General features: G+C 35.3%; 1 protein-coding gene across 1 annotated transcript in view; it reads left to right on the forward strand.

Annotated features, from left to right (window-relative positions):
• The window catches only part of NUDCD1 (NudC domain containing 1), a 33599-nt gene that overhangs the window by 4744 nt on the left and 1768 nt on the right, over positions 1-27087 (forward strand). Inside the window, exons 2-8 of the mRNA XM_010191362.1 lie at positions 4389-4574; positions 6890-7073; positions 10899-11084; positions 13322-13529; positions 20559-20703; positions 22683-22808; positions 24859-25018. Of these exons, the coding sequence (XP_010189664.1) occupies positions 4389-4574; positions 6890-7073; positions 10899-11084; positions 13322-13529; positions 20559-20703; positions 22683-22808; positions 24859-25018 (1195 nt within the window). The remainder of the gene's footprint in view (positions 1-4388; positions 4575-6889; positions 7074-10898; positions 11085-13321; positions 13530-20558; positions 20704-22682; positions 22809-24858; positions 25019-27087) is intronic.

The raw sequence follows: 27087 nt of genomic DNA on the forward strand, positions 1-27087 counted from the left end.
TGATAAATCTGATGTGAGCTTTAGAAAATTAAATGGTGGGTAGGTTGAGGTTTTTGTTAAATTACATCCAAAATGATTTGTAGCTTACTGTTAAGATTAACTTGAAGGCTGACAAAAATGTAGTCTTCTGTAAGGTTTTGATTATATTTTTTTCCTAGACACAGTAGTCATTGCTAGTTATAATGAAGCACTTTTATTGTAGAATACACTGCCTTTCAGTGAAACCTTAAAATGAAGTAAAAGATGAGGAATCCAAAATTCTTTGTCTCTAGTGTTTGTGGGATTGTTGTTTGCTTTGTTTGGGTTGTGGATTTGTTTGGGTTTTTGGTTTGATTTTGTTTTTTTTGTTTTTGTTTTTGTTTTCTTTAATTCTTTCTTTCTCCCCTCCTGAATGTGTTGTAAATTAGTGGAATAGTTCAAGGGGCATAGTCATGCATCTGAATCTACAGAATGACCCTGGACACTTCCAGTAATTAAAAATCAAATGTGCATGTTTTCCATTGCAGGTTTCATAATAACCCTTGTGCTTTTTTGTAGTACACACTAATCTCTAATATGAATTCAAGTAGACCCAACAGGCAGGCACCCTGTCTGTTTGTCATCTGCTCTTTTTTGCTGTTGCTTATTAAAATGATACTTACCCAGATCCAATTTCTCTTGCTTACCTTTGAACATGTTTTAAATGCACATCAGATTTTAATAAAATCTGGAAAATATGAAGGGTTTGAAGTCCCCTGAAATACAGGACTCTCAACAAGTGAGGCTACAGCGTGCTTTGCATGCACAAGGGGGCTCGTTCTGTAATGCAAACATGGGCACAAGTGCAAAGAACTCTTAAAGGTGGTGCTTTGTATGTATATTTTTGACTGCCTTATTTCATAGAACAGAATTAGAGAGTTTCTTTTACTAGGGGTAGTTATGTATATAAGTGATTCCCCCCCTGCCCCAAGCTAGCCATTGCTTGAGTGAAAATTAGAGTGTGCTTAGAAAATATTATAATAACTTCTGACTAAAATTTCAGGGCCTGTAATGAGACACTTTTAATATGTTACTATTTCACTGCTATTTCTTGATCTCATGCCCACCCTTACTGTAGTAAGTGCATTTTGTGTGACACAGAATAGGTAAATGCTTGTTTCCCCCTGCCAGGTTTTCCAATACACAAATACACTTCTGTTTGTGCTTCCTTTTACATACTTGTAAATATCTTTAAAACAGTTCCTGTAATGGTTTTCTTTCCAATTCTGTTTTTCTGTTTAAAAAAAAAAGTATTTCTACTTAAATATCTTTACATTTTACTGACACTAATGCTAATTTTTAGTAACAAGGAAAGAAATTTCTTATTGTTATGCAGAGTTTTCTGATTTGTGGTGCTTCTGAAATAATTGTAGATCAGCTGACTGGAAATAACCCTAGTAAAATAAATCTGAAAATAGTTCAGTTGGCTCTATGACCATTGGTTATGTTCTCAACATTGTCTGTTGTTGGATTAAGAAGATAGATATGGTTTAAAAAGGGAAATGTGTATCTGTGAAGGCCAGTCAGGCACCTTTTTTTTTTTTTTTTTCAGAGATGATTGTTTATTTATTCAAATATATGTAGATGCACTAGCCTGCAAAATATCTATGAAACCTGTTGTATCTTATTTTGTTTCATTTATTTTTTATCTGTCTATGAACCTGTCTGCAAAGTGAGGGGAAAGGACCATAACTTCATGAGAAATCTTTTTTTTTTAAGTTACAGAACAGAAACAAGAATTGTTTTTGTTTATTATTACTGGAAGATCTGATCCTGAAGTCTGTGAATCAGTATAAGGGCAAGGTGGTGATTTTTTTAAAAATTATATTGTTAGTGTTTACTGTTTGTTTTGGAACCATAAAACAGCCTAGATTGGAAGGGACCTCAGAAGATCATATGGCCCAGCCTTTCATGGGAACAGGAGCCTACATGAGATTATCTAGCACCCTGCCCACTTGCATCTGGAAAACCTGCAGCGATGGGGACTCTGCCATGTCCCTGGGAAGGTTGTTCCAGTGGTTGATTGCTCCCACTGGGAAAAAATTCTCTTATGTCAAGGTGAAACCTCTACCTGTTGTCGCTTGTCTTTGTCCCTTGTCTTCTCTGTGTGACCTCTTATGAAGAGAGAGCCTCCTTCCTCTTTGTAGCCATTCTTTAAGTACTGGAATACTGTGATGAGGTCCCCCCTGAATCTTCTCTAGGAAGACAAGACCTAACTCCTTCAGTCTACCTCCAGAGGACAGGTTCTGCAGCCCTTTGATCATCTTCATGGTCTTCCTTTGGATCCTTTCCAGCCTGTCCATGTCTTTTTTTCAGTTGTAGAGACTAGAACTGGACGACGTACTCCAGGTGTGGCCTGACAAGCACCGAGTAGAGTGGTCACGTCTCTATCTCTGCTAGTAATGCTTTTGCAGATGCAGACCGGGATCTGATTTGCCTTTGTTGCTGCAGCATTGCACTGGTGATTCATGGCCAGCTTGGTGTCCACCAGGACCCCCAGGTCCCTATCAGCAAGGCTGCTCCTCAGACACACAAATCCTAGCAGGTACTGGGCTCTTTGGTTATTCCATCCCAGGTGCAGGACCTTGCACTTGTCTTTGGTTTTGGCTTTTTTTTCACGATGTTTTTGCTACCCCAGTCTTCCAGGCTGTCTGAGTCTCTGTGCAAGATGGCTCTCCCTAATCACATGTCTACCTCATCACCTGGTTTAGTGTCATCAGCAAACTTGGTGCTTTGAATCCCATCATCCAGGTAATTACGGAGATGTTGAACGACGTGGGGCCTGGTATCAAGTAGGGGACCACACCTGTGACAGACTGCTGGCCTGTTTTATTTAGCAGCTACTTAGTTCAGCTGAAAAACTACAAGCAATTAAGTTCTATTTCAGTTATTTGAAAGATCATAGAGATGTGACAGTCATGTTACTGAATCTCCAGTCTGCATCTTACGTTTTCCTGTAAGAATATTTTGTTTGTGCTCTTAACACTGCAGCCTGATCTACTTCTGAAGTAGCTGATCAAGTTGTATTGCTGATAAAGCATGTCCTGACCATTTTTTAAACTATGATGCCAAGTTCTGTTCAAATCATAAGTGTTTGGTCAAGTTTTGGTTTTTTTCTTTCAAGCCTCTTGGATATTCGACTCACAAAAGGGAGGTAAATTGCAGTCCTACGTTGCTGGCATTCTGCAAGCCAAATAATGAGCAGGGAGTTACAAAGCCTTATTCAGCAAAGAAAGGGCTGAATGTGAGTGTGAAAGCACAAGATAAGGAATAATCCCTGAAAGATATTGCCTTTGTATTTCATGACAACAGTTGAAAATCCAATTTACAGCATGAGGCATTTTCTTCTGTTAGAATCAGCAAGAAATGAAGACAACAATACAGAACTTGAAGACAACAAACCAGGACTTGTGAGAACAATTATGAGAAATATTGATGAAATTTGTAATCTAACATTCATTTTGCACTATTATTCAATCAGGCTGATGTGTGTAAAGTTTATATAGCAGGATATACTGGATTTTTCCTCTTTTCATGATTTTAAATCTAGTGATATGCATTGGAGTTTTTGAAGATCTATATGTCTTTACTGTTCACTGGAGAACTGTATGATCTGTGCACTTTGTTCACTGTAGTGTCTCTGTTTATTCATGTTCAAAAACTATCCATGCTTGTAGGTTGGCTTAAAAAATAAGATTGCAGTGTGCCACTGATACAGTATTCTAAATAAATTTATCCTGATGCCTACTATAATCATAATGTGATCGAAAAGTTATTTGCAAGTATGATATGAATTAGTACAGCTTTTCTTTGCTAGCTAATCACAGTTGTTACTGCTCTAACCTACTGAATAAAATGACCGCTCTAGGAAATCGGAGAAATGATGTATCAGCTTAATATACCAGTTTTGTAAGAGAATAGGCTAAAATTCTTTTAGTGATTTGTTTTTTTTTTTAATCTAGTTTGAGTGCAGTTCTGTGACTTTCATTTCTTTTAAAGCCTCCACGTTTTTACTGGGACTAGAACTGTTTGAGGTAAGTGATTAATTATATGAGAATGCTAGGAGAAAAGAAGTGAAAAGCCTTCTTCTAAATGCAAAATGTAATTAGTTCTGTAAAATGGAGTAGTGAAATAGCAATTATAGAACACTTATGTTTTCAGTTGATAGAACCCAACTCTGTGATGCAATTCCACCACTTTTTCCACCTATGTGGGAATGATGTTTACTACCCAATTTTTTTAAATATGCTTAACTGCACAAAGATACTGGTGAATTGCTATTGAGATTTGTTATTCTTAATTTGTCTGTAATAGTTATTGAAGTTGATAAATACTTCATAAAGCCTTAGTGCATGACTGTTTGCTTATAGGATGCTGTTCTACGAAAGCCAAGAGAAGTTTTCAGGCTGCCTACAGACCTGACAGCTTATGACAATCGCCTTTGTGCCTCAATACACTTCTCATCTTCCACATGGGTTACCCTTTCTGATGGTACAGGAAGACTGTATTTAATTAAAACAGGCAAGCGTGGAAACAGCATGTCTGAGAAGTGGGAGGTAAGTCTTGTAATACCGTATTTAAGAGTTGTACATCTACCAAATAATTATTATTCTTGAGTTTCTTATGAGAATTGCTTGTATGTAACATTGTGAAGGCTTAAGCTTTAAATCATAGCTGTATCACTGTTACAGGATTGTATTAGAGTATAAAAATAATGATTTCTGTGTGGACAAAATATCTGTAATCCAAGTGTTTGAAAGGGAGTGGCCTTTTGATTGGAGAAGAATCTGAGTAAAAGTGAGTGTTGGTTGGACTCAATGATCTTAAAGTTCTTTTCCAACCAAATGGTTCGATGATTCTATGGTATATCATATTTTTTTTAAAGTCTGAAATTACTGTCAGCCAAGCCAAAAGCTACTTTCATTTTTAAGTTAGGAGATTTGTGGTTTGTGCAATGTTTTGCGGGTGTAATTCTGCCTAAAATATTTGCCATTTAATTTGCTCCATCTTAAAAACACGTCCACAGAGACTGGAATAAACTTAAACAAAACTGCTGATTAAAAAGCTTTTATGAGTAACTCTGAGGTTTACCTGCAGAGCAGGTGAAATGTAAACAGTATTATTTCCACCCATCTGGTAAGGAAGATCTTCATACTGTGTGCTTAGCTCTGGAAAATTATTTGTGCTTAGTGTTTCTACTTAAAATTGTTGGCTATAACTCAAGTATATTTTTGTATTTCTCATGATGTAAATTCTTTACGTAACTAATTCTTTTGAAGAGTCTTGATAAGGAACAATTATTGTATCCACATCAAAGTGATCTTTCTACTCTAATAATGGTATTGATTATCCTGCTTGGACACAACAAATATACTTAAGTTACCTTTCTGTCTGAGCTACTGTGAGTCTTGTGGTCCGTGGTTAGTTCCTCCTTCCTCATGAAAGACAAATCTGGTATGAAGTGCCTGCATTTTGCATCTATTTTCTTTATTGGAGGACAGTTTCCTAAGCAATCAAACAGGTTTTAGTATTGGCAGGAACTCAGGTACATGTCCTGAAGTGCAAGATTTCAGTATGATGGATTAGTTAGAAACTGGTCATCCTGCTTTTAGATGGTTGGTAATAAATGCCAACTGGTTTTTATTCTGTTCTGTGTGAGAATGCTGATACATAAATAAGTTACATTGGAGTTTTCAGTGTAACAAACACATGAGATTTATATGTTGAGGTTCTGTCACCATTAAAATTAACTTTTGGGGTATTTAGATCCACCCCTCTTTTTAAAGTGATATTAACATCCCAAGTCATAAACGCTCAAACCTTAGCAGATTTCCATAACACCATCTAGATTGAGTCTATTCTCATTCAGCCACTGCAGTTTGAACTCCTTGTCATTTATTCTTTTGTTTTCATGTCTTAATGTTCTAGCAAATAAAGAATATTTCATTTCTTTTGCTTCTTCCTGAGTTTTTTGCTGAATGAGTACTTTTTTGAGATAAGATGAAATACGAAGTTTATAGAATTAAAACTTCCAGCTATAGGTACCAAATGGTAAATGTCTTGAGCTACAAGATGTGCAGTCCTTATGTATGAAATTACTTCATGTTTACAGTGGTGGTTATTAGCATTTCAGTATGACAGTAATATTTGCTTACTCTGCCTACCTAGTCCCATCTGAATATTGGATGGACTTTTCCAAATCATATACATTAAAATTCAGAATCTTCTAACCCTAGCTCCTCCTAACCATTAGTATTATAGTCTTTCATTTAATTATAGGTTTCTATTTCTTACTCTGCTTCATAAAACCTTACAGAGAAGGAAAATTGAATCTCTTTGTAGAGAGAGTAGCCAAATAGAAAGAATCCCCTCCCCTCAGTACTGGTTGATGATTAAACACTGGCAGCAGTGCACCAGATCTATTGTTCTTCTTGTTTGAACATGTCAAGGTCTACAAAGATCTTCAGGATGTTGAGGTGTCTAGAGGAGTAGTGAGGGCCCTGGTGAAATGCCTACATTTTATTCTGGAGTATGAGACTGTTTCTTCCAGTTGATGTGCTGTGTTTGTGGATCCTGTTCTGTTTATCTGTTGTACCTCTACTTACTATAGTAGTAAACAGCCATAATGCAGACACTATGTGGATCTTAATGGTTTTATAATATAAAGAATAATAATTAAAAACACTTCATAGGAGTGACTTGATGGCTAAGAAAGGAGGAGCTAGAAGTGTATGTCATTCATATTGGCAAAGAGGTTTGTGGGAACAAACTTTAACTGATGTGACATTCACTGAAGTCTTTCACTGCTTTCTGGGAGCGCAAAACTTCCAGTTTTAACTGACTGACTTTTTACTACAATTTTGTCTTCTAGATTGTGTTTAACGAAGAATTTGGAAGTCCATTTATTATAGCACACAGTGTTTCATTTGTGAAAGCTGATACGCATTCAGTAGCTGTACTGCTGCTTAGGGTAGAAAAAGATGAATTGGACACAAAAGGAAGTGGATATCATGTTACCTTGGAATGGGTTACAATTGCAGAGATAAGCAAAGAGGGTAAGTGGTTTTCAATTATATTACTGATGAGTAAAGTTTTAAAAAAATAAATCATGCTTTTATTCTTTATCTTAGAATTTGATTGTTCCTCAGGTTCTATTATTTCCTTTCCCCAAAATTTCAGCTTGGATTTTACATAGGTAATTTTTTTTTTACATTTTGAGATCAAGTTAATGATTGTAGACCTGAATTCTGATAAAGGTTTGGAAGACAGGAAAAAGTGAAGTTTTATACATGTGTGGTGGTAGAAAGGTAGAAAACAAGATAGAATTTTACTTTGTGACATTATGAAATACAGTTCTTGTTTAACTTGATCTTGTAAAATTGAGGTTATGCAGAACTACTTCTAACTAATGTCTGTTGTACCTTTCAAAATGTTGTGCAGCTGGCTGTGGTTTTTTGTTTGGTTATGCTTTGGGGGTTGTATTGGGGTTTTTTACCTTCCAGTTAACTGTGTCATGGGATTTGAATTAGTATGAGATAAATATAAGAACTGTAGCATAAGGAGTAATATTCTGCATATTCTAGGTTCTCCTAAAATAAAAGACTATGAAGTTATTCAGTTAATTTTAGACCAACACACTAGAAACATTAGTTAGTGTATTAAAACCTGTTAATTAATGTATTATCCTAACAAAGTATGGGAAGGGGTAATTATCTGTTCAGTTTGACCATATAAACTTATATTAAATATCACGATTTCCATAAAGAAAACAAGACTGCATGCTTCAACATCTGGTTTAAAGAATGTGTGGATTAAATTAATTTACTTTTGGGGAAGACTGTGATATGGCCTTGTTCATTATCTTCCAGAAAGTATCACTTTGATACCAGTAGAAACAAGATCTTCAACTATTTGAACTAAAGCAGTTGATTACATACTATAATGTTACTATCCAAATGTTGGTCAGTCTCCTACACATATAGTATGGATAGGAAATCAGAATAGAATAGAATAGGACTGTTTCAGTTGGAAGGGACCTATAATGATCATCTAGTCCAGCTGCCTGACCAATTCAGGGCTGACCAAAAGTTAAAGCATTTTATCAAGAGCGTTACCCAAATGCCTCTTAAGCACTGATGGGCATGGGGCATTGACCACCTCTCTAGGAAGCGTGTTCCAGTGTTTGACCACCTGGTAATGAAGTGCTTCCTAATGTCAAGTCTGAGCCTCCTCAGGTGCAGCTTTGAACCATTTCCATGTGTTCTGTCACTCAATAACAGGGTGAAGAGATCAGCACCTCTCTTTCCACATCCCCTCCTCAGGAAGCAGTAGAGGACAATGAGGTTACCCCTCAGCCTCCTTTTCTCCAAACTTGACAAGCCCGAAGTCCTCAGCTGCTCCTCACAGGACAGCCTTCCAGCCCTGTCAGCCCTTCCAGCTTTGTTATCCTCAGTGTCTTTATTCACATTGTCTGCTTTTGCAACCCTGGGCGATGAAAGTATTTTTAAGAGAGCCAGAAAGCCATTTGAGATTGCATTAAGCTTTTGTGGCCAGCTCAACAAGAGAAGGAAACCTCTGAACATTACTGGTTATACCTTGTAAGAAAAATTAAATCAGTAATACTGCCGATAGAACTGAAGACCATTGCTTAAAGAGAACACTAACACAAACTCTTATTATATTTTGTAACACTGTATATTCTCATAAACAAATTCTTTTTTACAGTGCGTTTTTTATAACTTATGCCAAATGTTTATGGAATGAAACTTTTTCCATAACAGTGGATTTAAGTCTTTCAAAAAATCTTGCCAGTTCTCCAGCGTTTCCAAGGAACAGACAAATTTTTTGTAATTACAGTCAGCACAGATGTAACTAACAAGATTCAAAGCAAACTTTGATTATGAAGAGATAAATAAGTTTTGATTTCTTTTAAATAAACATCTTGCAAATCAGAGTGATGTATGAACCAGTCTCAAAGATAAAAGCTGTTTTGAGGAATTACAGTAATTTACATCCTTAACAAGTGGTTAATCAACAAACCATTTCTCAAATTACCAAAGCCCATGCTTCATCAAAGCAAAGCCTTAAGACATAGTTACGTCTCTTGGCACCAACAGCTGTGAGAGTCTCTGCCATGTCTGGTTGGCTAGACAAAGTGATCACACCTACCGTTATTGTATTACCAATGAACAAAAATGGAAGCATGAACATAAATCTGAATGGAAGCAGTGGTTAGGTCTGTTCACATCTTGTGTGGTACTTAGGGAATGCATACAAAGGTATGCCCTTTCAAAGTTTGTTGGTTTTTTTAGTTAACTAGTGTTTTAGGAATCCTCACTATAAAAGCTCGAAATGAAGAGCCAACATGCTGCTTTATTAGACTTGGAAAATGTTACATGCTTAGCTTTATTCTGACCGTCTTTACAAGAAAAAACCATGTGGTATAAACTTACCAAAAAGATCATTAAGACTTAATTAAAAAAATTAAATGTTGATGGTTGATTGAAAATTACTCTACAAAAGGTCTGGTCACACAATGACAGGTTGGGAGGTTGTAGAGCCTTTTAACAAGTGAGCAAATGCTGTAAAATAGACGTGCAAACACATTTGATATATTTCAGTGCAAAGTTAAATATGGTCAGTTTAATACCGGCTCATTCAATGAGTGGCTAATTTCCCACTACTACAAAGACACGCTCTTTTTGGTCATATATCTAAGATGAGGTAATTTGTTCATTTTTGAAAGCAGGTTACCCTGTAACTTGGAGCCTTCTGGTTGTATAGATCTCTTGCTAGTGAGAATGGTTGAATCTCTTCAATTAATAGCCCCTGGTAGGCCCAACCAAACTTTTTAGGAAAAACAGGAGGGCTTTAATTAACAGCACTAAGCACCAGAATTACATTATAGTCTGGTTACTGTTCTTTACTCCACTTCTTGCCTAGCAAACAAGATGACCAATTGTGAGGACTTAAATTATACCTGGCTTCTGTTACTATTTTTATTCTCCTATGACTTTGACATTTCACTAAGCTTAACATTGAAGTCAAATAAGAACACATTTTGGAGTACTAGAGTAGTGTACATTATTTTTACCGTCATCATCAGGTCTTGTTTAATGTCTGTGCTTAATGAGTTTCCAGTTTTTTTCAAGTAAAATTATAGTTACATGTACAGTGATTTCTTTTAATGAAGAGATGAAGCATAGATGTGAAAAAACTGAACAATTCCTGGAAACAATTTTATCACCAGTGAGAATTCAAGTTGTTAGTTTTTTTCTAAGAATTAATTTGTACAATTTATTATTATTCAGAAGTTGGTCAATTGCTCTGAGGGCAGTAAGATTCTAATGGAAAAAGAACAAATGTTGTGCTAGAACCTGTGACCTTACTGGTGTTTTGAATCATCAATATTCATGTGTTTGGGAGCACAGTAGGGAATGGCATGGTCTGTGATGCCAGTAGCTTAACATCTGGGACCTCCCTTTTAAAGGGCAGCATTTCACAAAAGTTGAAGAAGATGGGCATTTTCCGTTATGAATAAAATGACACCAGTAGCTATTTCATTGCTTCTCAAGTTTTTTACAGTAGCTAAAAAAGTATTTGGAAAACTTGTTTGTAGAGACTGTGTGAGTGGTTTTTTGGACTGCTGGGTTAGCTGTGATCAACAAAGACATCATTAGAAAAAAGGGCAATGTTAGATTAATTTCTACAAATTTAACAAACTCATTGGAAAACAGAAGAAAATTTTAAATTATAGTACTGTGATTTAATTGGTAGGATTGCTTAGTATTTTTAAATGTAATGAGATTTTCATATAATAATTTGTCTTCTAGAAGAGTATTACCACTAATATATATAAGTATATATATTAATTTTTATAGGTGATTGTAAATATGAAATCCTTAAAAGGAGAGTTTTACAAGGAAAATCAGTCCCCCATTATGCAGCAATAGAGACGAATGGGGAAGGTTTAATGATTGTTTCCTACAAACCATTCAAATTTATGCAAGATGAAGACAATAAATTAGAAGAAAGTAACGATGCAAAAGCAACAAATGAAAAAAAAGGTAAGACATCTGACAGATTATGATAGACTGCTCTCTTGTTTGGCATAGACAATGGCTTGTCAGTTTAGCATCTGTTTGGAAATACTAGCAATAAATGTTTGTCTTAATATCTGTCTTCTAGATTTTTGGTTTTTTTTTTCTTAAGGACAGATTGGCTTTTTGTTTGTTTCACCTTGGGAAGTTATATTGTCCATAAACCTATATGAGAAGTTTTTTTGCCTAGGAGACACTTACTGTTGTCTTAAGGGAAAGGATATTTTGCAAACAGAACTATGCCAAGTATTTCCTAGCAGTTGGACTGCTAAGCTATTGCCTCAGTTTAGGCATCTGGCTGAAGTACTCAAATTAAGAAGCCAGTCTTCCTAGATGAAAGAGGACAGTGTGGCATCCATTCACTCCCCCAAATAGTTGTTCATCAGCAAGCTCTGTGATACGTAATTTCCTCCTGCCTTTCTAAATTTAAAAAAAGAAAAATCACACAACAAAACAACCAACAAAAAAACAAAAACACAACAAACATTTTAAACAATGAGAATCCTGTTAAAGATTATATTTTCTCCAGTAGGAAAGCAGTTCAGATAAAATAATAAACTTCAACAAAGGCATCCATACTTTTTTTTCTTGAAATTGAAAACAAAATTAAGTACATAAAAACCTATTAATAAAGTTGTTTTATCTTAAATATCAAGGAGCTCTGTGATATATATGTTAGTGTAGTTATGTTGAATTATTTCAGATTCAGTTTTTACTTCTGAATATGAGGCATTGATTAATGAACCAGTGCTAACTGAATGATACTAGCACAGTCTTTGTCAATGGTGCAGAAATCTGTTTGGGAAACAATACAAAACCATCCATTTTCTGGATTATATTAGTGTTACACACTGTGGTAACTGTGAAGTTGAACGTGTAGTTGTATTAGGAATAGTGTGTACCTATAAATCTTGAAGCAAAGGAATTCTTCAGTGCACTGAGCACCATAATGCAATGTCTATGCAGTTGTCACCTGAATTATCTAGTTCAGTGTTTTAAGGATTTTTAAGAGCTTCTTGAGTTATATGCTAGATACGATTAAAGAAACACAGTAAAGAACAGTATACGGCTCTTAGCATAGCTCATTTCATCTGTGTATGTTCACATATGGTGTTGCCAAAGCCCCAAAATCTGTGATGTGTGAAGTACCATTTGCAGCAATACCTTTTAGAAAACTTCCCATGGCACTAAAGACTCATAGTAAAAAAAAGTACAGAAACCTGAAGTCCTAGTTTAGAGGGAAGTCTGATACCTCTTTAGGAGACAATTTGTCTTTTGCTAAACCTAATGTAGGCTGTAATTTTAGTTGCATGGTTATATAAAATTGCAGGCATAATAGATATCTGATAATGAAAAAAAGATGTGCTAGCAATAGAACTCTGATTTTTGTAGGAGTTTATAATAATAGATAAGTATTAAGGCAGTTATGTCGCACATCAGTATTTTGGTTTTTAATTTGTTCTTTCATAGTCTCTTATGCACGTTTTCGACGTTATGAGAAGGCTGTCCTGAAGATAGGGGAGAGAAGTCTAAGCTACTTTTCTGGTGTTTTCCCTTTGCATAAACTCTTAACAGGTCACTTGCTGTAGCAGTTTAATAATCAAGATAGACATCAGGCAGAGTCTATCTAGACCTAGGAGCAGAAGTTGATTGTTACCTCTGGGCAGTCAGTTTCATTTAATCTCCATCAGTTTAGGCAGGTGAAGACTACTTGGTCTTCTAGAATAATTTCTGTTGAATAGTCAGTGCAGCTTCTGGCAAAACAAGAAAAAAAAGTTCACATCTCTGAGTGACGTATACTTCTGAGCATGCAGCAGCTTGTCAGTACCACTGCACTTGATGTTTTTTCAACCAAATTACTAATCATTAATGTTTCAGTGTATTTAAGTACATTTTGGTTATCAATTTTGTAATGCTACTATAAACTTAGAGTAATAGTTAATGCCATTGTATAACTATCAGCATATTTGAGTATAGACATGAATATAAATTGCTCTCCAGACAAGGGGCACAAATTGACTTGATTGCTAAAAAAATGTTTCTCCATTTTGTAATCCGAATATATATTACGTAAATGGTTCAGAGTAAAAGTTAGTTTCCTCTATTCTACAAACTTCTATTCTGTATCTCCCAGCACTGCATGCTGGAGAATCTAGGACAGCATTTGTAATCTAGTTTGTTTTTCTGCATGTTTCCAATTGTAGACCCTCTCTACTACTGGCAGCAGACTGAAGATGATGTGACAATAACAGTTCACATTCCTCAAGACATCACTAAGGATGACATAAAAGTACGCTTTTTCCCTGATAACATATGTGTTACACTGAAAGACCAACCTCCTTTGATGGAAGGAAAACTCTATTCATCTGTGGACCATGAAAGCTGCACTTGGATAATTAGAGAGAACAAAAGGTGTTGTATATGGTTTTTAGTTTTCCTGTTGACAGGAATTGATTTCACAGTGTGTATCATATCTGTGAGTTCTGGCCTCTGGGAATGGACTGACTCAGTGCTACACCCTGCACCCCCTCCTTGCAAGAACCTACCTCCTCTGCTGAAAATAGTCCATTGGCTTTTGTGATGCTGTCTCACGATACTGTTTCTTTAGCTAATGGTGAAAGTAATCCTCCTCTCTTTCAGTTACTTGCTTATAAACTACATGACCAGCTATTTTCTGCAACAACATAGAATAGCCTTTCCAAAATAACAAAATCTTCTTTTTCAAAAAAAAAGGCAGTATGTATGAATGTCTGTAATGACAGCTATACCTGTATCAGACCAGGAAATTAAGAGGTTCTCCTACTGAGCTGCAAAGCAGAGTTTTTTGCAACATCAGGAATATATTCATGCTTAAAATGTTAACTTCATCACACTACTTTCACATGCTTTGCCTGTGTTTGTTGACAGCCAAGTTTATGTCCTGTTCTGATGTTGTCAGTTGCTTTTTAAAAACAGTATTTGGTGATATGAGCTACTGGAGATTAACCCATGGATGTATCACTACCTGTTTGGGTTTTTTTAATTTTCTATGAGAATAATCTTGTCTATTCACTTCTAGTTGATCACAGTGGAAAAGTGAATAGGCAAACTGTTAAATGATTTTCATAAGGATAGTTTATCATATAGCTGTGAAACTTTGGTGATAAATTCAGTAAGTAAATTCAGTCATATTTTGAAGTACTAAAGAAAAGCTTTGTTTTCCAAATAGCCAGGAAAAAAATCCCAGTTATCAAAGTGTTAAGCATAGCTTTGTAAACAGAGTAAGCTTAATTGGTCCAACTTTTTTTTTCCCCACCAAACTTTAGGATTGATTAGCCTGTATTTACCCCATTGTTTGTGTTAATAATTTCTCTTCTACTTCAGCTGTTCACAAACATAAGCTTTTTTTGGTAATGTAACAGAAATTCTTCAGGTTTGACTTATAAATTCCTTATTATATTTTCCTAATCCATTGTACACTGTGAATGTGATATAAAATTAACCTGTGTGAACTTAACATGCTGTAGACATCAAATAGAAATGTTCATGGTTTTATTTGAGAAGTAAATTTTAGTTCTCTTTCATTCTGAAATAAAAACATGAAAGAATGGAGAGGGGAAAAGAATTAATTCAGAGATCCCTAAACCATAGTCAAAGTTACTTTTTTGTATTTCAAAATGTGTTAGTCCTAGAATTTTAGTTCTCTGGTAGAGAATTGCAACCAAATTTTGGACATCTAATTTTGCTTTCTACTTGCACCCTATATCGTTAGTAGAGCTGCCAGAGAGCCCTTCAGAGCCCTAAACGGGTCTCAGTGCCAAGACGTGTTCAACCATTGTTTTGGGGAGTTCTGTGGGTGCAAGTTGTCAACAACATTTGCAGTTGCATCAATAAAAAAGCTGCATCTCTGGAAGGGTGGCATAAGTATTCAGATTTACTTCCACGTGTGTTTCTGCACAGGTGAATGGGAGTATGAAATACATGTCTATTTGGAAATGTACCCGTCTGAGTTTTCTGGTTGAAACTTGAAGCTAAACGCTTGTGTTATAAGCCACTTTCTTTGTTGCAGTTAACAGATGCAGTGAACACCATTTTGTCGAAACACCTTGTAGGACATATGAACTGAGGGACCTGTTGCTTGCTTAAACACTGCTAAACATCCTCCTCTTGATCCTTCCACTTACAAGAGGGATTGAAAGTCTTTGCTCATCTTTTGCAGTTGTCCTTCTCCTTGTGCTGCCCAGTCAGAGCAGCTAGAACTGAAGCACCATCGAAATGGTTCAAAGTAAGACTGAAGTTGTGATGAATGAAAGGCAGTGTGTGGATTACGAAAAACAAGTAGTTGATCCACACTTTGATTTTCTTGTTATTCTTTGTACCCTAAACCTCATTGCCTGTAAAATACTTTGGAATTTGTATAGTTTCTCATGTCAGTTGCACCAGTGGGTTTCTATTTGTCTGCATGAGGGAGGTGGGTTTGAAAGTCTGGAACAAACGAAACATTTTCTGCTCCAAGAGCTTTGTGATCATACTTCTGAACTTTGAAAAGTTCATACATCCTACAGTGTGTAACTCAGTGTATTGTTTATTTAATGTAGAGCTGTGTTTCATTTGTTAAGTCTCATATTAGTCACTAAAATGTTCAAGTAGGGATTTGTGCATAAGTCCGCAGCTATCAGATATTGATATGTATAGTTTCATTGCAAGATAGAGTTGTCCAGGTTCTTCAAGTGTTGTCTTGGTAATAACTGGGAATCTAGGCACCCAAATATTTCTTCAGTACAGGTAAAGTGTTCTAACCAGTGCTGACCATCTATACATTTGGTAGTTATTGTAGCCTTGGTTAATATCACAGCTATTATAATTAACTCACAAAAGGACTTCAGAGTAGTAGGAGTGTCCATACTTAAATAAGAATTAACTTAAATAAGTTGTTTTTCAATGTCTGTTAAAGGCAGGCATTAATTTGTGAAGTTCCTTTTTTTTTTCTCCCTTAAACTTGTTAGAGGCCATATTTGCAGTAGTGGGTTACAGGATGAGAAGTTTATCTTTTTTTAACTAGCCTATTTCTGATATTCCTTTTAAGATACAGAAGGTATTTGTGCTGGTTTGTTGACTTTAACCCAAATAAGACTGTGAGCTGCAGCTGTTACATGTTGCTCTGTCAGAGTCCAACACTCTCTGACCAGATTCTTTTAGATATTCCATACACGTAAGGTGTAATGATCAAATTTCCTTATTTGAAGACAGTTGATGTTACACAGGATTTCTGATTTAGCAGAGTAATACAAAATACATTTGTATCGAGTTTTCAGTGTAAGTTACAGTTAACAAAATACAGCCATTGCAATACATGGTTTATTCACAATACCAATGTGATTCCCATTAGCAGTCTCTATAATTTGTTTGCCATCGCAACCCTGGGCATCCTCGCTTGCTGGGAAGGAATAGGAGCTTGAACCCAGCCCTAGCCCATTGCTCTCTTCTTTTGTTGGTTGTCCAGTTTTTATACTCTGTCTGGGCTGAGCCACATACTTACTCCTCCCATGCTTGTCTGGCTAACTAGGAAATATTCACACTCTTTTAATGATCTCAAGGAGAAACATTGACACCACCAGTTGATCCACTCAGTTGTCCATAGCTTCTTTGCATTATTCCGTGAACTTCACGGGCACCTCCCGATGCCCATCTCTACCAGCAATCTTCCACTGTAGGGGTTTTTCCAGTGGGTCACATTCCACCCTTGGTGTTTAGTCTGTCACAGGCTCTGTGACAGGTGACACTGGTTGCAGATTGGAAGCACCATGTGTTGATCATTCTGCAAATGCAGACCCATAAGCTAAATCCTGAACCAAATAAATTATTTAAACATAAGACTGTGAGGAAAAAGGATACAGGCTGATGGGAGAGGGGGAATACAAGGAAATGAGTCAATAAGTAAAACTGCATTTCAAGTTTCGTTGTTTGGATATGGTTCGTGATGGAATTTGTCTTGGATCTTCCAACAAGTATGAAAAAAGCAACAAGATCTGACAGTATATAATATGTATTTGGACATTTGCTGCTTTTGCTCTCTCCTAGGATAAAGTAATGAGCCACTGTTTCTTGGAACAAGCAGGTTTGGTTAAATGATTGCTTAAAGAGTAATTTCCATATATGGTGTCATCATGTGAAAAAATATAAGAAGAAAGGAGTTGTTTCTGTGGAAATAGAGGTATTTCCTTTAAGTAAGATAAAAATTAATTTTTCTCACTGGGTAGTTTTGCAAATACTCTGTGGAGTATTTTGGACTAAAATTTAGCAAAATAAAAACTTGCCTGTATCACTAAGCATATTTGTCTTTTTATCCAAATCAAAACCAAATCCAAAACATAGCATCACATGAGCTACTATGAAGAAGATTAACTCTATCCCAGACAAAACCAGTACATGAGTGCAGCAAAAATACTTGATTTAAAGATCAAGAATTTCTTTGGCTAAGAAAAACTCTGCATTAAAGTTTTTAATGTATCGATGGCAACAGTGTACCTCCTGGATGTGGGCCGGGGGTGGGAGGAAATGCATTATCTGTGTCCCTTTCCAAGGCATTTTGAAATATCTTTTGTTGTTCTCTGCTTGACCTCTTGTCTTCTAATACAGTCATTAATATCCAGTATAGTTCTAATTTGAAGCACTATGGATTCTGAAAACAAAGAGATAAATACCAGATAACAGCATTTGCTAGTTGCTTTAGAGTCCCTTTTGCATTTCCATAAATTAAACTTACAAATGAGTGGCACTGAGTTCTTAGTAATTGACTTTTTTGCTTTTTGAGCTTTCCTTGATTAACACTCGCCAAATACTTGCTCTGAGCAGAAATATACAGATGTTAAAAGAAATTGCAAAGAATGTAGTAGAGTAGAAGTGGGTTTTTTCCGTGCATTTGGCAACAAAATACGATTTTGCTGTAGTCTGTGATTTCTTCTGAAGAAAGTTATCCATTTGACCATGCATATTTCTTGGAAATCTTGTTTTTCACTTCAGCAATTCAAGACTCAAATTTCAGTGATGTAACTTTGTAAAAGAATCTTTCAGTCTGTCCTGTCTTTGTTTTATAATCAGTGTTCTTTTGGGTTTTTTTTTCCCTTTTTGCTGTAGATTTATTACTGTCACTACAGTTAGTTATTCTGAATGCAGTATTTTGTAATAAAGGTAATCATACAGTAGGAAAACTGCACTCTACCAGGTAGAGCCTTAGAGCAGAGCAAGTGGTTTTATTGATCTCCTTCACTTTTCAGTATCTAATACCTACTTTATGAGTACATGCACTTCAGTTTTCTGTCTCAGAGTTCCAGTTCAATAAGTGATTTCTGCATGTGTGAATTTTACTTGTCACAGATGTTTTTTTCATACATTTTGTGTAGTTTGAATCTGTCCTTGGATCTTGCATTAGGCATTTTTGCTCCACAGTGTTTTCTGCAGAGTTTCCAATTTAGTTTCCTTTGAGAAGTTCTGAGATGCACAAACTTTAATCCTATGAATGTGAACAAACATTCAGTAAATGGAAAGAATACAGATTTATTTCAGTGGCACAGTGCTGTTCCCAGACATAATGTTATGGAAAATATGGCCATCTAATTTGAAATTTTGAGAAGACTTGGTGAAAAATAGACTTTATATTAGCCATAGCTTTCTGACACCATGAAGTTTGAGTTTCAAGTAGAAAAGAGGGGGAAAAAAAGTCGTTACAGTTTCAAATTACAACTTGTAACTACATACATTTTCACTACCATTCCCAAAGTGTGGAAACTGGGGAGCAGTGCATCACACACTTGAGATACCGTATCTTATGATAGTTTTGCGTATTGCTTTGTATGCAATACATATGGCTGTAGTTATATTCTTGCCATTATAACAGTTGAAAACACAAAGCGAAAGAAGATACAGTAGAGAAAACACTGACTTCTGGGTGCTTGAACAAGCTTGATGTCAATATTTTTCATTAATACATTGTTTTTACTTCTATGTGAAGTACGCAGGTTTATATACTCTGTGAGATTTGGTTATAGTAAGAAAACTGGTGTGACATTTTCTTCAAGACATTCCCAGTTTATTTTTTTTTTATTTCTTTTGATAGTCACAAGGTTTAGTTTTAGATGGTCCTGCAAGGAGCAGGGAGTTGGACTCATTGATCCTTGTGGGTGCCTTCCAATGTGAGAAATTCTATCATTCTATCATTTTTCCTTTGGTTTCCCTCATCAAAAGTCTTGGCTTTTTCCGAAAAAGGTTAACTGTAAAAGATAAAGTAAAACCCAAAACACCTTCAAAACCATTAAATAGAATGACTAATATTTTATAGAGATTATAGTAATACTATATACTGCACAGTGACTTTTTAGTTGTTGATTATTAGCTATCATTGATTTACTCATCAGAGTTATTTTTCGCTTCTTCAATTATTCAGTCAAGTGAGCAATAATGAATGAATCTCAGGCTTCGGTTGTAATGGAAAATAATAATAATACATTTCAGCGTAATAAGTTGCACTTGATTTTTAATGCTGCTACTGCAGTACCACTTTAAATCTGTTGATTAAAAGTCTAAAGCTTGCACCAAGTATCTTGTGTGAAAGTAAGCTACTTCTAATGCCAGTGTAATTGCTTCAGAAACTGGTTCAGACTTCAGCAATAGTTACTGCTACCATGCAGTAGTTGTAACTTAGAAGGTTTTCCTGTTCTGTCAAGTAAAAGACTGTTATTGTAGACCCTAAAAGTGTATCTAAAAAGTGAATATAATAAATCTGACTATCCTTATCATGATAACCATGTGTTGGTCTAATGCAGCAATTAAATTGAATCTCTATGATGAGGCATTGGGGTGAGTCTCTTGCTTTCTGTTTCTTTCGTTATTTATCCCTACTGGTTATACCAGGTTCTCTAAATCCTGTCTCTTCTGAGATACGGTTTTAGATACACAATGTAAATAATCAACTGTTGTACTATTTCTGAAGTCTATAAAATACAAATATTTTTGTCCTAGATGTTATATAAAGGTAGTGCACACTTTAATAACCCTGTTAAGTACTTCTTATGTTTTAAATAAACCTCTGTATTAAAATTCTGTCACTCTTTGTATAGATTTCTTTACAAGTGATGTCCTATGGTATTTTAAATATTTTAATAAGATTGCTTCAGGAGAAACTGCATTTACATTGAAAACTGAGGATGTTTACATGAATACATTCTCTTTTTTCTTAGGCTTTTAGAAATCACATGTCTTTCATCTGTTCTAATTTAAAATATTTTCCATTAAAATTGTTTATTTTATAAACTGAATGCTAATGGTTTCTGTTACGTGATTTTCATTATTAATTCAGTTTGGAGAGGAGAAGTGCTCAAATCTACATTTAGAGCTTTTTGACTGATCTGAGAAATGGATGCAGTGTTTTCATGTACTACTCTTTGTGTTCTGTTTGCATTTTAGTTTGGAAATTTCTCTAATTAAGAAAAATGAGGGACCTCAGTGGCCAGAGCTAATAGTTGGTGACACAAGAGGGGAATTCATTATGGACTCTTCCAAGTGCTCTGAAATAAGTGAAAGCCTGATGCACCTTACCTCTGAAGTAATAGTAAGGAGTTGAAATTAAAACATTTAAAATTCTTGTGCATTTGTGTGTTGTCTTTTCTTTATATCCTAATTTGTACTTCATTGACATAGCTCATCAGTTCATTTACTGTTCAGAATCCTAACTCTACATTCGTTTTTGAGTGAAACTGTTAACAAACTAAAGGCACTAGAGTTGTCAGTATACTTTGAACTGTAATATCATCTGACTGAATTTAGCTTAGATAATGTCTGTGCACCAAAACAGAAATCTGATATAACATTGACAATAAATCTTGTTCCCACCACTTAGAATGTGAGTTTGTTTTAAAGCAGTTGATTTAAGTAATTTTCTTGTTTATCATTAGCAACACTTTTATACTGTGTTCCTGTGGATACCGTAGTTGACTTATAGAATGTGAGTTTAAATGACATTTTTAAAAGGAAAATTTAGGAAAGCACAAGTGTGACTCATGAACTTTCTGGCATTACTGTTATACAGTTATAAATAGAATGTAATTTTCAACGGTTGTTTGCTTGATACTTCTTTTGATTTAATTAGAAAATGGCATCTCAACTTGTGAAGTATGACTCCCTATAGATCTTGATATATTAGTATTGGATTATTACTTTTTTAATAAGGCTGAAAAGTGTTATTAAAATAAATTCTATTTAGTTCTCTAAATCAATTTCTCTCTTCCCTCTCTCACTAATGTGAGCAAGTTATTGTAATACATCTTTTGACCTAGATTTATTGGGGAAAAAACACAAACCCTTTCCTTAGGTAACTGTTCACTTAAGTACATGTTACTTATTTTGCTGTACTGCAGCTTTCATTACATATATACAATAAAGGCATGGATTCTTTTTGGTCATGTCAATTGCTTACGGCAATGAATTTTACCTGGAAGGTTTTTTTTAAAAGCCACCCAATAAAACAGTAAACCAGAGATCTTCAAGTATGCTTGATAAAGGAGAGGTTAACCCCAAAGTCTAACCTCTAAAGAGATAGATACCTTGGTTTAAGTTTTGTTCATTAGCCTGCAGCGCACGACACTTATTTTTCCTGGTTTGTCATTTAAGGACATTTCTTTGTTACCTCTTCATGTTTGTTTTCTTTAAACTTTAATTGTCTTAGCAATTGGAAAAAAAAATTGTGCTGATCTTCTTCACTTGGTAGACTGCACCAAAATAAGAGTTCTTAATAATCAGCTGAAATGGACGAAGAAGCAAGCACAGGAACTCCAGAACTCCTCCCTGTCAGATGAATTGAGTCAGTGCCCTGTCTAATCTTTCCTTACACAGACTTAACAAGGAAGTGTATCTTTTTGCCTTCTGATAAATAAAGGTGCCTTTCTGTTATCATGAAATTAGTTCTTTAAATATATCACTAAGGTAACATAGCTTGGTTGTTTTGAAAATTATCCAAAGATATGCTTAGCAGAAGCAAGCTGTGTCTGTATGCACTAGTGTTATATCTTGCTCTCGTATTAGTAATAAAAGTGATGGTTTTTCCTTTCTTTGATTTGTGGGATGTGAAAAAATACATCTGCTTGTTTCTTGTTTTGAGTGCACTGAAAGATATGCATAACAACATTATGAATTTTAAATATTATTAGCAAAGCTAAAAGGAAGGATGTATTTAGAGCTACTTACAAAATTAATTGGGTTTTTTAAAAACTTTTCCAATGGCAATCTGAAAGAAGCTTATACAAGTGTAAATTTACTAAACCTACAAAAGTTTCAGAATTGTATACTTTTGCTACTTACAGAAGGGAATTTATTGCCCATGCTTTAGTGTGGCTTACATACCTCTCCTTAAACTGAAAAGGATTTTGTTGTACCTACCTAATGGTTCTACTCAGTTTGATTAAGTACGTAATAGCTTGATCTTAAAGTATGTAAGAATATGCAAATAATTCTTGCAGTTCTGTTGAACTTTTTTCTTCTTATGAAGAGGGATAGCTTGGATTTTCAGTGTACTCTGTTGTCTTTTTATTTCAGAATCCAAATCCTGAAAAGGAAAACCCACCTTGTAATGCTCAAGAATTAGAAGAATGTGATGCTTTTCTTGAAGATAGCGCAAGCTTGTGCAGATTTGATGGTGATACCTTGAAAGTCACTCACGTAGTAAGTGCTGCATATTATTACAGAATTATTTTAACAATTTTTCATTATTTGCAAGTTGAATTCTATTATCAGATCAAAAATCTGTGCAAACTCTTGAAACCACATAGATTTCTTCCATAATGGAAAGTCATAGTAGCAACAAAAATTACCATCCAATATGTGTCTTTAAATGTCATTTCAATGTAAAAACAAGGCTCCTTTTATTCTGTTTTTTAAAATATATATACTTATACATTTGAAAAAGCAAAATTATGTCAGAATAACTATAAGAAAGAGATCTTTTTCAGTGGCATAAAATGCTTCTAGATTAATTAGCTTTCATTTTTCTCAGTAAGTTTTCAGATAGCCTGGTAGAAAGTTGACTTTTTTATGTAGAAGCTGGCGCATAAATCGCTTTGATACTTGTTTGTCAGTCACACAGGATATAACAGATTGTAAGCAAAATGCTTCAGTAGGCAGCTCTACCTGCGTTGCACGCAACCTTGACTAACAGTAAGTTAGGACTTGATCAGGTCCACTGGCTACAGCAAGAAACAAAATAATCATGTATCAGATAGAGTATTAGATTAAGTTGTCGTCTTGGACTGTTGGGGTTTTTTTTCCAAGATGTCTCTACTAAGCTTGTAATAAACACTGGTGTTGCATCTCATCCCTACTTTGTGTCACACAAAGTACACATAAGATAGTTTCTTTGCCTCTTAGTTGCTTATAAAATTAGTAACCTTCATTCATGATTGCAGCTGGCCCTAATGGAGACTGAGGATTACTTCACTCCATTTGTGGTTTTAATACAACTGAGAATTTGTATGTTTGTTGAATGGTGTAGTAATAGAAGCCTGTTTTGAAATTGAGGTATTAGACTTGAACTTAATCAGCTAAAATAATTATATTGGTTCTGCTGTAGAGTGTATAACCTCAAATAAACAAATTTCTGGGTTTCAATAGCTGTTGTTTCTGGCCACTGGATCTCATTTTAAGATTAAATTAAGGTCTTGAAGACAAGAGACTGCATCCTATGATATCTGTGCAATGATAGCTTAAAAGGCTTGCAGTTCATAGTTATTGCCATAATACATGTAATAAAATAAGTGCTGTGACAACTGTTTGATCAGTCAACAAGTATCAGCCTCTGAAATGCTCATAGAAGAGTAATATGTCATGTGTTAGGGTGTCATCCTGCATCTTGCTGTTGCAGATGTAGCTTCTGGATATAAAAAATTAGTTCAGATGTATTTGTTCATCATTTGTTCAACATGAACAATGTAGATCAGGTCTGAGTACAGACAGGAATTCTGGAGCATTCTTTCTTGATAGACCTTAAGGGAACAGATTGCTCTCTGAGCATTTGCTAGGCATAGTGCTACATTAAAAGGACTGCTATTAACTTCCTGTAGAAGTCCACATAGCAAACTAAAAAGATATGTTGCTTTACTGTTTTTTTTCCTATTATTTATTCAGGTAGCAGGTTATGCCTGTCTTGTCTTCTCAATTGATAATTCCTGGTGAAGTGGTTATTGAATGTTTCTGGTGATCTGTTTAATGAAGAGTGTGCTAATCTGAAATTTATTAATTATTTATTGTAAGTAAATGAAAAATTGTTGACATTTCATAATCTTAGTATTCTAACTAATCTTTGTTCTCATGCTTACCAGCTTTTACTGCAGAGGGACAGTATTTCTTTCCCTGTTGCCACTGCAGAAAACCAGACGTCATAACTTACAGAGAATATTTTTCTAACATCACAAGCTGTACGTTAGGATCCTCTAGCCTAAAAAAGCATTTTTATGCAAAACACATATTCCTGTTTCCTTGTGTAGTGGACATTATGTTTCCCTAAGTATTATCCCAAGAAACTTAATTGCATCTGCTTGAAATGTATTAATTAGCTACCTGTAGTGTATTGAGCTGTTCATCAGTGGGATGCAACATAATGTGTTCATTTTGTCAACTAACAGACATTAAGCTGTTTATCATCTAACTTCAGCAGTATGCGTGGCAGAGTCTGCTGTTTATGTCTTGCATCAATATATTGTATGTGTTTTGTTCTCAGATTAATCTTGGAAGCAACCAGTATCTTTTCTCAGTTGTGGTGGATCCCAGAGAAATGCCGTGCTTTTGCCTGAGGCATGATGTTGATGCTCTTCTCTGGCAGCCCCACTCTGACCAACTAGAGGACAAGTGGGAACACATTGCAACTTTTAATGCCTTAGGTGGGAAATTAACTTTCGTGTTACACTCCTCTATCCGAGACTTTTATACCTAATACTGTTTCTGTTGATATTTCACTTCATTAAATTTGAATCGAAAGTTACTATAATTGTGTTGATAGAAGCATGCTAGCCTAATTTTAGAAATATTAGAATGTAACAGATAAAATGTTTATGCCTTGGGTGGAAAATAAACCTTTTCAGACCATATACAGAATGCAAGCACAGTACTGCACAGCAAAAAGTAGAGTTCCTTGAATAAGTGAACTAGAGCTAAAGACTTTAGAGCGCAGTCTACACCTTAACTCTCACACAGAATTCATCAGGGAAACAGCTGCAGTTCATTAATGACATGTCTAGATGTACGTATGCTAATAGTAAGATATTTTAAATAAATGGCCTTTAGAATTTTCTTGTTGTCTTGTTGTCCCAGGTGACAACTTTGAAGAATGGGAAATGATTGTTCGCTCTTTCTTCTGTTATAAAAGCTAGCAGCATCAAATGATGCTGGTACATAGTAGGTTCAAAAGAAGCTAAAAGTAATACTGCACATATGCGCATTTAAGCTATGGAACAATCTGCCATAGAACTGTGTGGACACGGAAAGTTTTCATGAATTTGGAAAAAAAATCATGACAGGAAAAATCAAGCAAGAGCAGAACTGTGCCAGCTGTGGCTTAAGAAGCCCCTGACTCTATTGAAATTAGACTGCCAGAAAAGCAGAAAATGATTGTGAAGAACCATTAGTTATTGCTGCATTCTCGTACTCGGGACAATTTGGTTTTAGTCACTGCTGGAAGCAGAATCCTAAAGCTCAGAAGCAGAAAGTACTTTGAAAAATATGGATGCAAGGGTAAGAATTGCCATATCAGATCAAATAGGATGGTCCATGTAGCCCCATATTGTACCTGTCAAGTAAGAAAGAGGTAAGAAAGAGTTTTCATTAAAATTAGTCTGGTCCAGAATTCAATTCTGCCATGACAACCATAGTCTTCATGTTCTCTAGGTGTTCTCCAGACCCCTCCTTCAGTCATGCCCTTCACTGTGACAATTTATTCCTTGCCTTCTGCTCCCAAATACAGTTGTTTGACCACACCACTCCCTGTTAGGTGGGGCCCAAAATGAAAGGGAAGATATTAGCTGTTTTATGGAGCTCTGATGGGTTACAATAACACATAATTGGTTTTGTTCTGAGTTTTTACAATTTCTTTAGTTTTGTGATCTGAATTATTTTTTAATAGCCTGTTATTTTAACTTAAGATCAAATTAAGCTGTAAGCACCTTAACAAAGTCCTCTAACAAAAGATACCAATTTCACAGTTTGTTCTTTGTTTAGTCTTTTCAAATTTCATTATGCTGGGGAAAAAGAGGATGATAAAGATTAAGATTTTTTTTCAAATTACTATTAATTTCAACTTTTCTATGCTGACTTTGTAGTACTGTTTTAAGAATGTGTTTCTGTTGTTTTTAAAATAACAGAAAGGAAATTATGATATCTTTGAGCTTTTTGTACCTAACTGATAAAAACCAGCATTGTTCCCCTGCTTTTTCTCCTTATTGTACTCTCATTTTACAGTGTTATAGTGAAGTTTACACTTCTGAACTAATCTCATTCACCATTAATATGCCCCAGGTGATTGGCATTGGCTTGTTTAGAAAATTCAGAAGTCATTGGCTTGTTTAGAAAATTCAGAAGTACATTGCAAGAACTAGTAGTGAAAAATCAGTATTTTCTGGATTAAAAGGCAAATTTTCCAAAACCTACAGTGTTCATTATATTGACCAAAGCAATGGTAGTAGCACTATTGCCTTCTTTCTCTGCTTGAAGTTTGGAATTAGTTTTTAACAAGCTATGCAAGCATTATGATTGAAAAATTAAGATTTTTTTTTTTCAGTTCAAATCTTGAACTGAAACTTAGGAAGGAACGAAAGGGAAACTGAAGTGACCAAATTTTTTGTTCCTGTATCTGTTGTAACAACGTTCTGTCATAAAAAAGCAATTGGTCTTGAATAGGCCTTTGAGTGCTACTCTCTAATGATTCGCTGCTGGTTGAAGGAGCAGTCTGTGATCG

The sequence above is a fragment of the Mesitornis unicolor genome, unplaced genomic scaffold (assembly GCF_000695765.1).
Source record: "Mesitornis unicolor isolate BGI_N332 unplaced genomic scaffold, ASM69576v1 scaffold14939, whole genome shotgun sequence".
In the NCBI taxonomy this organism is placed as follows: domain Eukaryota; kingdom Metazoa; phylum Chordata; class Aves; order Mesitornithiformes; family Mesitornithidae; genus Mesitornis; species Mesitornis unicolor.